The sequence below is a fragment of the Lepidochelys kempii genome, chromosome 1, assembly GCF_965140285.1.
Source record: "Lepidochelys kempii isolate rLepKem1 chromosome 1, rLepKem1.hap1, whole genome shotgun sequence".
In the NCBI taxonomy this organism is placed as follows: Eukaryota; Metazoa; Chordata; order Testudines; family Cheloniidae; genus Lepidochelys; species Lepidochelys kempii.
This window is the reverse complement of record NC_136380.1, coordinates 114,175,785-114,187,956: the sequence shown is the minus strand read 5'-3', so window position 1 is coordinate 114,187,956 and position 12,172 is coordinate 114,175,785. Positions and strand designations below refer to the sequence as shown.

The following is a 12,172-nucleotide window of genomic DNA, read 5'->3' as shown; positions in this document are numbered from 1 at the left end:
CCATATCTCACCTCAGAGGTTTCAGTGATGGATGAAGTGATCCCTGCATGTATACTTGGCATCTAGTAGCATATATTATACTTATTTTATTAAATTTGTTATTCACGTGAAGTGTGTGTGTGGTGGGGCGCTAGAATAATGACAATGACAATTACGTTTATAATTAAAATTGCAAGAGTTTCCATAAAAATGCCTGTTTTTACAGACTCAGCTTTCAGAAACATTTATCCTTGTATGTGGAAATAGTCCATGCTCAGTACCTGCCCTTAAAGTTTGCTTAACTTTTTTGTATTATAAGCAATTCACCTTTGCATGTATATCTGGTTTAAGAATAAATAAATAAATCCAACCATGCTTTTAAAATATGGTCCTAAGCCTCAGTGGAGTTGTGAGGCTGTAAGGTAGCATGCTCAGAAGTAGATTTTTGTTAATATGCTCACTGCCTTAGTGCCATTGATCCATTCTATCTGGCTGGAGTGGCTAAAGTGATCAAGCAGGGACACCTGTGATATTGAGAGTGCTTTCATGAGGAAAACTGTCTCCTTAAAACATGTACAACAAAGTACTCCCAAAAATTACCTTTAATATTAGAGACAAGAGAAAATCATAGATACAGTATTTAAATTTTTCAGCAAACTTCTGACATTCTTTAGTTCTTTCAGTGTTAAATAAATTCTTTTTTCGGTGGAAAAACTGCAGCTATCAGAATATAAATGAATAGAAAATGCTGCTGCCTTGTGAAACCAGAGTTGTGTAAAAACTGTATCCAACCAATCAATACCAGCAGCAAACTTGGGGATTCCCTTCTCCTTACCCTATTACTTCCACTGAAGTGCGAATTTCAAAGTTTAATTAGGACCATTTGAATGCTAATGTTAAGTTTAGACAAAGAGAAATATTATGGGAAATAACCCTTGTTAATGCAGTTAAAGTGCCAGATCAAGAAACATGAAAGATATGGTTCCAACAGCCTCCATTGCCAAAAAACCAGTAATTCCTTTACTAATATACCCTTTTTTAAAATCTGTGGTGACTTAGAGCTCTTCAATGAATGACTTAAATCTAGAGAGGAAAACTTGAAAGAGTTGTTTTCACTAGAACCTAGAATGGAACTGCAGCTTTAATTCACCTACGGTACTTCTGATGTCACAATAAGAAACATCAAGTACTGAACAATAATAAGAATGTGCAAATACCCATTTATTTGCTATAAGCACATCACAGCTTCCATGTATTTAACAAAAATTAAAGTGCTTTGTGCATGTTTCAAGAATCTTCTGCTGGAATATGACAAGCAAGCAGAACAGCTGGATTTGGAAAAGGAGCGAGCAACTAATCTTGAACATCAGACAGATGATCTTACAAGACAACTACAGACTTCAACTCAGCAGGTAGCGTATTTTGTGACTGAGCAAATAATTTTTATGACAAATATGAAGTAATTGATCTTAAGTCCCATTTCAGTTTGATACACATACTTACGTAAATTATCCCTGTAAATATTTTCATAATTCCATCTGTATTTTTGAATACATACGAGCAAATAAACTAATATTTGTGTTCGACAAGGTAGAAATCCCAGTGTTTGGAATATTTGGATTTGGAAAAAAAATTAAATGAAAATAGGGACATTATAAAAATATCTGGATATCTCTCTGAACTGCAAGAACATAGGGGCCTTTTTGGAGCATCAGGGCCCAAATCTGAAGAAATTTGAAATTAAGCCCATTTGTCAACAACTGTAGTACATGAGCTTGAGCTGGCTCTCAGAAAAGAGCAGCTGCACAACACTGACAGCGGTCATACAGATTTTAAGTCCTTTATATCTAATGGGTAGTACGGAGCTATATCTACCTTTTACTGATATTATCCCTTCCCTCTACAAAATACAGCAGCCGTTAGTAAGGACCGAGAATTTTAAAATATTAATACTAACTGTAAATTAAAAATGTTTCAAACTAGAAGTGAGGTTTTTTTTCCTCCTGTCTCCCTCAGAAAATACTGAGGAGAGAGGCAAAATGTGTCCAGTCAACACCCAAAACATCTGAAAAATGAGTGGGTTGTATGATGGACTAAATCCAATCATTGATTGGCTGAAATGCTCTCATGAGACTTTAAAATCTCCTTTTTTGCTCCCAATCTCACTCTTGAATACATTCTACTGCTTATCAGCAGGTGAATTTTTTCAAATTGATGATATAAAATATTTCATGAACAAAATATGATCAATAATTGTGCTGTTTGGTAATTTTTTTTTTTCATGTATTCATCCTTAATTCTGGATTCACACAACAAGGGAAGGACGAGACCATATGGTGAAAATGCTGGTGGTTCAAAACAAACCCTGAAAACATCAGCAACTCTAATCCAGACAGGGACAGATCTCTTACCTGTGCCTTAGCTTTATCTCATTTAAAACAGATAAATTGGCAATATTTGGTGGTATTGAAGTAGCTTCTTTGGAGTCAGGGTTGATGGCATTAACATCTGCTCAGAACTATGGCAGCTGTATTTGAGCCGAGGTTGGCATGCTGTTCCTGAAGAGCTAGTGAATTATTTTCCAAGCTTACCCACTGTTCTCCATCAACCCTTTTAAAAAACCTGCAACAGGGTTGTAATATAGTTTCAAAATTGTGTTGTAGGAGTGTCTAAATCATGCCACCCATTTTTAAACCAGGCTATTTCTTATTCTGGTTTTAAACTGTTAGTATGGACATGGTTTTGTCCTGTCACGTTCAAGCATCTGCAGAAATAGTTTACAAAGGGTGTTGGGTGGAAATCCTCGTGTATCTCCTAAAAAAACAACAACATAACACAGTCAGCATCTCTGCCTGTAAGAATTGCAAGAATATTAACTTTCACTTTCATCTTGTTACTAATATCATTCTAGCAAGACCAACTAAACTCTGCCAATGAAGACCTTATGGCTCGTATTGAAACTCTACAGTCTAATGTTACGCTGCTAGAAGCCCAGATATTAGAAACGCAAAAAGCCAAAGCAAAAGTCGACAAAGAACTGGAAGCTGAAAAATTTCTAAAAGAGCAAAAGATAAAGGTAAAAGCAATGTTGTGGGTCCATAAAAAATAAAGCACGGGCTATTCTCTGAATGGATTGAAGGGAAGACTTCTTGAAAGTGTGGTAAACCGTTAGAGCTGAATCTTTAAAATATTTTAACTAGTTTGGTTTTGTTGCCTTTATAGATCAGATACAGCATCATATTTTGTTGCCTGGCTGACCCTTTCAGTCTTGCCCCCATTTAGAGTTTTGTCATAGTCAGTAGTGAGAATAGAATGGGGCCTTATGACTGTATGTTAAACTAACATGGCTATTAATTTTATAATCCATCTGGGGTTTAATTTGGAGGCTGAGGGTTTTTTTTCAAAAACCTGTCATTCTTACTAACATAAATTTTGTGACATACACCTCATGAACAAACATTCTTGAACTCAAATTACGTAACTGAAAAGCATGTAAACTAATTTTCAGGACCACAGCAGTGCTGTAAGAGAACGTGAAGAGCTTCAGCTGCAGCTTCAGAAGGAAAAGAAACATCTTCAGAAAACTATGCAGGAACTAGAGCTGGCGAGGCGGGTAGGGTAATTGTTTCTGTTATAGTAGTGCTTGGAGGACCCAAATAAGATTGTAGCCCCTCTGTGTTATGTGCTGTACATAACACATGATAGAACATCCCTTCCCACAAGGCTTAAAATCCAAGTAAGACAAAAGGTGGGAGACAGGAAGTCTTATCCCATTTTATAGATGGGGAACTGAGGCATAGAGAAATTGTTACTAGCCCAGGTCACACAAAAGACTGAATGGAAGTGGAAATTGAATCCAGATCTCCTGAGTCCCACTCCAGTGCCTTAATACAAGACTGTTTGCTTTCCCAGAGCCAAATTCCTTTAGAATGCTTATCAGAACACTAGACAGAATTTTAATATTGTAACTTGTTTCCTTGTTTTGATTCTGTTACAAACAAATGAGATTTAGAATGCTGATGGATAAGTTTTCCTCTGTTGCATATTTGGCTATAGACTTTAACAAAAATTGGAATTGTGAGGAACAGTTTTGCAGTACAGAGTATTCAAAACAAAAATCTTCAAATCAGCTCGAGCAATTTTAAACTGGAACTACAAAATATGTAATCTGCAGGATGCCCAGAAGAGCACACTAATGGATATGGAAATGGCTGATTATGAGCGTTTAGTGAAAGAACTTAATCAGAAGATTACAGATAAAAACAACAAAATTGAAGATCTTGAGCAAGAGATCAGAATTCAGAAACAAAACCAAGAAACACTACAAGAAGAAATAAGTGCGTAAAATATTAACTTTTTCTATTTCTCATTGTCTGCAATGGGACTTCTTTTATCCAATGTGGGGGGGGGGGGGGAGGCAAACAGCTTGGGAACCTCATGTATGTGTATCTTAACCTTCTCCGCTCAGGAGACAAGAAGGGCTGCCAAGAAACAGTTGAAAGAAGACTTGTCAAAATTCCCTTCTCACATGTTAAATGAATTACTGTAGTTCATCTGTCACTTGTTTACTAAGCTGTAAACTAATAGTCAGATATTTTACTGGACGAATTGGCATTTCTCACGTGCCTGTGGTAATCCCAGAGTGTGATACCTTCAGAGTCTTTTTACAGAGCTGAGTGGCTGAAAACCCCTGGTAGAGTCATAACGCTCCTACTGGAAAACATTACCAAATAATGGTGTGTTGCCTTTTTTTTGGCCATCCTCTTAAGCATAACCCCAATTTGCTTGAAGATGTGTTAGAAAACCAGTATGATACCTGGAAATTTGAAGTCGAACTCTTGGTGAACTGCTTGTTTGCAACATTCATTTTCGGTTACATTTACAACACTTTTATGAAAGCACCCCATACAGGTTTTTTTCCTTTGCTCATCAAAAATTACCTCTGCATTTAGAATCTCTTCAATCTTCTGTGCTACAGTATGAGGAAAGGAACTCCCAGATAAAACAACAGCTAGTGAAAACCAAAAAAGAACTGGCAGATTCAAGGCAAGCTGTAAGTGCCTATTTTCCTGCACATGCTTTTTTTATACAAAATGCTTATAATTTAGTTGCCAATTTAGATTTTGAAATAAAAAAATATTTAGTGTTTTAAATTAACCAAGATATCTTTATCCTGCAGGAAAATGACCATCTAATACTTCAAGCATCATTAAAAGGAGAGCTAGAGGCAAGTCAGCAGCAAGTGGAAGTCTATAAGGCAAGGAACTTCACTCTCTGTTGTTAGCACAAGCTTTCTGACTTAAGAAGCTAGAGAGAATGCTATGGGGTAATATAGGCTGAATGCTACAGAATGTAAACAGGTTGTTACAAAAGCTGTATCACTAATTTTGTTTTTAATCAGTTCTCTCAATTGTCCTCAAGTGTTTCATTTAACATAGTACCCTAAGTCTTTCAGTTTCTTGTAATTATTTTGTGCTCGTGCATAGTGTTTCCACAGTGGGTGGGTGTTTTGGAACCATAGTAACAAAATACATTTATCGACTGGCAATATGGGTGCCGCATTACTCTCTGCGAGATGGTGCATGTAACGAATAACTGCCTATTCTTGTTATCAGATCAGTTACTCCTTCAAGTCAAATGGTAGAGGTGAGGCTATGAAGGCCATGGATTCAAATTTTGTTAATAACCAATGTAGAGGGGTGGATCATCACTGTTGCATGTGACAGAATTTGTCTTTTTCCAGTTTTCTTTTAAAACACACACACACACTTGGAAAATTTTTTAAAAACTATACTAACGTTTAAGTGTTAAATGTTGCGAAGTCAAACATTCAAAAGTTAGGAAATATTAGAATTAAGTTTGGCTGTACAACCTTAATTCTGCTCACTTGTCTGTGCACTGATACAGTAGAACTTCAGAGTTACGAACTGACCTCGCACCTCATTGGAACTGGAAGTACACAATCTGGCAGCAACAGAGACAAAAAAAAAAAAAGCGAACACAGTGCAGTACTGTTGTCAAGGTTCCTCCCCCACTCTGAACTCTAGGGTACAGATGTGGGGACCTGCATGAAAACCTCTTAAGCTTACTTTTACCAGCTCTCATTGGTCATGTTGGCCAGGTGCCAGCGAGGTTACCTTTAGCTTCTTAACTCTTTACAGGTGAGAGGATTTTTCCTCAGGCCAGGAGGGATTTTAAAGGGGTTTACCCTTCCCTTTATATTTATGACAACTGTGTTAAACATAAACTACTAAAAAAAAAAGGGAAAGCTGCATTTTAAAGTTTCTGCATAGTAAAGTTTCAAAGCTGTATTAAGTCAATGTTCAGTTGTAAACTTTTAAAAGAACCATAATGTTTTGTTCAGAGTTACGAACATTTCAGAGTTAAGAACAACCTCCATTCCTGAGGTGTTCGTAATTCTGAGGTTCTACTGTAATATTTAATTGTGTGCTCACATACTATTTTTTTGCCCTCAAAGAATCCCTGCCTCACTCATTTCACAGGACAGACAGTGCTCTGAGAATGAGGCAGCTGTTGAATATTCCATTTTATTCTTATTCAGCTGAATGGCCCCAGGACTTATTTACTGCACATCATCTAAATGCTGCCCTACACTTGGAAGTTTTATTTCCTCATGTGCTTTCCTGTAGCACTTATCACTGCTGTGCCTTTCAGCCTTTAATGAATTTATCTTGACAACACCTGTAGGAGGTAGAGAGGTGGTATTATCCCCACTTCACAGGTGAGGATACTGAGGTACAGAGAAATTAAGACCAACATTTGCAAAAGTCACCACTAATTTTGGGTTCCCCATTTTACACATCTATAGCCTGACTCTTTTCTAGAGGTACTGAGATTATAGCTTCCATTTAACTCAGTTGAAGTTGTGTGTGCTTTGCACTTCTGAAAATCAGGTCATAGATGTCCCAATTGAGCATCTATAAAATGAGTACCAGTTTTGAAACTGTGGTATAGTGACTTTCCAGACATGCCAAAAGAAATTTGACAGCCAGGGATACAACTTTGTTTTTCTGATTCCAATCCAGCATCCTGTCCATAAGAGACGATCCTGTCTCTTCCTGCATCCCTTTTCCTTAATCATTATGCACACCTGCCAACTTCTGCACTGAACAAGACAGAGGTCTTGTGGAAAATATAGCGCATGATTACATAAATAAAGATGTTACAGTGCATACATACAAGGGAGCAGAATCCAATGTTAAGTACTTTAGGCCTGGTCTACACTGCAGAGTAAGGTCAACTTAAGGCAGCTTAACCCTCAACCTAATTATGTCAGTGTATACACTACAGCCTTGGTCTCGCCCATGTAAGTACCCTACTACACCAACATAATAATTTCACCTCTACGAGAAGCATAGAACTTATGTCGGTGTAGTTAGGGCAACACAGTGTCCTGCAGACACTGCAGGTTACTTACATCAGCTGTTAGCTATAATTCTTGTTAATTTCACAGCTCCATGCTAGAGCCATGAAATTGACAAGAAAGCTGCTCACAGCTCAGGCTGTCACCTCAGGGCAGGTGGGGGTCCAGTTAGGGGCAGGTTGGGGGTTCCAGCTAGAGCCCAGCTGCCCCCTGCTCCGAGCTGGGCTACTGCCCAGACTCCCTGCTTGGAGCTGAGATGCCCCCAGGTTCCCTTCTCCCTGCCCGGCTATGGAGAGCCGGGTGTGGGAGGGGGCAGGGTTGCTGGGATTCCAGTGGGGAGCTGTACACGCAGCTGGGGGCCTGGGCTCTCAGCCCCCTCACACTGCCCCTCTTAAATCAGTGGAAGCACTTCTGGTGAGGATGTGCACCACCGACAAAAGGAGGGTAGTATGGCCATAAACCACCGCAGTAATTATTGCGGTGGCTGTAAGTCAGCCTAAGTTTGTAATATAGACATGCCCTTAAAAATGTCCATCAATAAAGAAATGATGTAACAAAATTGTTCTGTGATTTCACAAAGGCTTTATGAAAGTAGCTCCCCTCACCCCAGGCCAAATTATTACTAGTCCATCCTACATTAAAGGATAAAACGCGTTCATGTTCCATACACGCGCTTTGTGAGAGCCATCAATTGAATCCCATATTTCTAAAATAGGAAGATTGGAAGTCAGTAACTACTATTAGATGTCTGTTCACTTAACCCCAATGAAAGTATTGCTGCATATTTACAGTTCTCCTATTTTCATTAAAGGTGGTGAGAACTGCCAAGAATAGAACATTATTATGTCTCATTGCCATCATGCCTTCGTTAAATTGTTAACTAAAATCCTAGTTACAGTCAGTGCATCATGAAAATAGTAGGAAATAGTTCTTCCTTTAACAACTTTTTCAGGATCAAGATGAAATACATCTGTTCAAATTTTCCCTCAGAGAAATAAATATTTCTCCTACTTGGAATTGTTTGAGTTAATTCTTGAACACTTCTGTTGAGTATATTTTGCCCCCAGTTTCTGATAGTTCTGCTATAAACCCAGCCCTCTCCCAGCTGTCAGTTCCCTCTTCTTTTCCTTTAGGGACAAGAAATAGAGCCTTATAACCTGTCTTTCAGTTGCCACAATTCTTTCAGAAATAAACTTCTATCTCACCCAACTTTAGAATGCCCAGTTTCCAGGTACATGCCACCTGGAGAGTATGTAGCATTCTAAAGGCCGATTTACAGAGGTGGGAATACAAATCTGACTCTGAAAATTAATCTGCTTTCTCCTGCCCTCTTTGGTATTCTGATTTCTCAGTTGTTGACATGAAAAATCCTAACTGGTGTACTATCAGAGAAGATTGAGTTATATCTTTAAAGTTATCAAATGATTTATTAGGTAGCCTATCATGATTAAGTAATAAATTTAATAGATCCAGTTGGTTGATTACAATGCAAAACACATTCTCAGTCTGTTAGGAACTCTCAATCCAGACCCAAACCCTCAGTCAGTAAACTTTCAATGACTTTGCTTCTAATTAGTCAGCAGCCCCAACTTCACCTGGGCATTCATTGCTCCAGACCTGAAAGTTAAACAGTGGAAACTCTTTGTATCTTGAATTATGGGGTATGATGAAACCATTCTAAACAGTGATACAGGATTGCGTTGGGGAGGCAAACCTAGGTCCCCATAGTCAACAGATGCTCCCAACTCAGGAAGATGCAGATTCCTTTATAGAGGTTCCCTGAAACTGGAGGGTTATGTCATTTCTAAATACAATGGCTTGCTTTGGGGTACGTTTTTCAGGGACTTCAAATTTAAGTGTGATGATGGGTGCATAGACCCCATGCCTCGGTTGGCAGGGAGCAGGACTTCCACCACATGTACTGATGTCTACTCTTCTGTTGGAAGGGATGTAGTCCGTGTCCTAATTGGCAGGGAAAGAGTTAACCCTCTTGCCCTAATTGAGGCCACAGCCATTTGCACTGATTGATTTGGCCACAGGGCTAAACCTCTTCCAGTCTCCCACTCACCTGGAGGAAAATTGCTAACTGGAGAGGAAACTAAGGCACGGGTATGATTGGTGGTGATTCTGATACCAAGAGGAAAATCTTACAATGATTCTCCTGAGCTACATCGTAGTCTTTCACTTCCTTCAGAGTGTGGGCACTGCCAGGAGCAGGTCCAGCAGTGCAGTTTCTCTCTCTGATGCCCAGGCCCATCCAACTCCTCTCTTTCCTCCCTGACTTGTGTGTAACCAAGGGTGTAGAAATAATAATTTCCTAGGTGTGTTGTTTTTTTTAAAATAAAAAATTACATTTAGTGACACTTAAGGTTGCTCCAGGACACTTTCCATCCAGTCAGAACCTTAAAAGCGTGTCAGAAAGAAGTGTCCTACCATCCTTGCCACCTTCATATTGCTTACAACATTATCACTGACATGCTCTTAAGATTTTCACTTTCATCTCCAACAGATGTTGAAAAGCAACATGTACCCCAATTTCATCACTCATGCTGTCACACACAACCTCATATACCTACCCATGTTCCAGCATTTTAAATTTACAAGCACTTCACAGACCCTAGTTAATCCTTACAATAGCCCTGTGAGGTAGGTAGTTGTGTGTATTATTATATCCGTTTCACAGCAGGGAGCCTGAGGCAGAGAGGTGAAGTGACTTGGCCAAGGCTACACAGCAAATCCGTGCCAGAAGCAGGGTTAGAACTCAGGATCACCGGTCTTCTCGCCCTGTGCTTAAGCCTCATATGCTCTTATATCTACAGATGGGTTCATCTGTCACACTGTCAGATGTGCTGATCTGTTACTATCATATGAGGCATATCTGACTCTCAGTTCATTCATTTGAGAATTTAATCTGCTTTAACATTGCTGAAATCATTGTTTGGGGTTTGGGTGATAGCATGAGTGGTGAAATTGGGGTAAATAGTACAATTTCTATATATACTTTTTCCCTAAATATAAAAACTATATTTGACTGCTCTTCTGCATCTTTTTTCTGATGTTTCTAGCATAAAGCCCTGTAAGGTATAAGTGCTGCTGCTGTTGTATTTCAGAACTGATGCACGACGGTTCAGATATTCAGTTGGCTTGCTGCTTTCTCCCTTTTTATTTTTAATCTCTCAAAAGAGAATTAGGGAATCTGAGTCCTATGACAAGGATATATTTTTTTAATCTACCTTTGGCCCTACTTTATTAAACTTCGCTTTTTTAAAAAAGTGTTTTATTTAAAACACATTGCCAGCAAAAAGCCTTAATATGAGGTTAATTTTCATCAGTATGAATTTTGATGGCTAGTAACAGGCATCTGCCTTGCTGCCAAATGACACATTTGTTGATTGACAGAAAATAGGGATTATGCTTTCAAAAAAAAAAAAAAAGCAATTGAGAAAAAATGAAATAATTCTCTCAAAAAATTTGTCTGCACATTTCTTCCCATTATTTTAAGTAAAATTCAAATGATAAATGATGCACGTGATACTGCTCAGATACATTCGAACATATGGCTGTGTGCCTTCTTCACATTAATATTTTTTAAAACCAGATTTTAATTTTATTGTATCTAGTCATTTCTAGGTTTCCCATTACCAGAATATCTGGATGCTTTTTTTCATTCTCTGTTCACCTAATGAAAAGAAGAGTCAATTCTGAAGACTAAATTCTAGCTTTGTTGAAATGCATGCTCATTTTCAGATTCAGCTGGCTGAACTTACATCAGAAAAACACAAGATTCAAGAACATCTGCGGACCTCTTTGGAGCAACACCAGCGCACTCTAAGTGCTTACCAGCAGAAAATTGCAACCCTACAAGAAGAATGCAACACAGCAAAGGTACTTTTTCATAAAATAAGTAATAACTCTTTAGACTGTTAGAAGACAAAGTTACTTAAATTGCACTTTTGCTTCTCTGAAGATACCATCTTGCAGGATTCTGACTCCTGGATCTTAGGTCCTTGGCAGATGACTGGAAGGAATTCTCCTAACTTGTAAGGGTTTTTGACCTTTTCAGCAATAGCAGCATAGAGCACAAGTTAGGCCTTTTACTACTTGTTGTGACCATCCTCTGTGGAATATAAATGCTGCCATCCAAACACTATAGTCAGTTTCTTTGACTGTACCAGAGCTGAGGCTCTGTTGTGATAACTGGGCTGACAAATGTACTGTAATAGTGAGCTCGGTTGTAAAAAGTATGTAAAAGTTTGTAAGATGATATAATAACAAGTGTCAATGGAAAGTAGAGAGACACACTGGGTGAGGTAATATCTGTTATTGGACCAACGTTCGTTGCTGGAAGAGGCAAGCTTTTGGACTACACAGAGCTCTTTAAGATGGGAAGTACGTCAAGTTGCTTTCAATAATGAATGTTATAAACAGCTGCAAGAGACCCAGGTAGAGAGACTCAATTAGTGCAAACAAAAAGAGGCCACATTCAAGGACTAAATTGAGGATATAATTCAAGGACTAAACTGAAATCATGCTCGGTAAAAATAAAAAATGTAGAACCAGAAATTTAATGAAACAAAATTGTCATCAAATATTAGGCCTAATTGGAGGGCAAAATAATGAGGGGATGGGGTATTCCATCCATCGTTGCTTTTGTGGGTCCTTTAAAGAAAAAGAAAAAAATCTTGGGGGGAAGATAGGAGAAGACAGACAGAGGCTACTGAAGCAAGCTTCCCTATCATAGCTGCCCCCGCCACCATCTCCTGGCAGCCCTCCATCATACAAATCCTGAGTGATGTCCTGACCAGACCA

The 12,172-nt window shown here is 38.6% G+C and overlaps 1 protein-coding gene across 4 annotated transcripts in view; it reads left to right on the top strand.

Moving 5' to 3' along the window:
* Nucleotides 1–12,172, top strand: part of GCC2 (GRIP and coiled-coil domain containing 2) — a 46,761-nt gene that overhangs the window by 15,472 nt on the left and 19,117 nt on the right. For 3 of the 4 annotated variants that reach the window (XM_073351023.2, XM_073351034.2, XM_073351053.2), the window contains 7 exons: nt 1,272–1,391; nt 2,891–3,055; nt 3,488–3,592; nt 4,154–4,316; nt 4,932–5,032; nt 5,159–5,236; nt 11,111–11,248. In XM_073351023.2, the coding sequence (XP_073207124.2) occupies nt 1,272–1,391; nt 2,891–3,055; nt 3,488–3,592; nt 4,154–4,316; nt 4,932–5,032; nt 5,159–5,236; nt 11,111–11,248 (870 nt within the window). The remainder of the gene's footprint in view (nt 1–1,271; nt 1,392–2,890; nt 3,056–3,487; nt 3,593–4,153; nt 4,317–4,931; nt 5,033–5,158; nt 5,237–11,110; nt 11,249–12,172) is intronic. The other variant, XM_073351043.2, reaches the window with a different exon arrangement.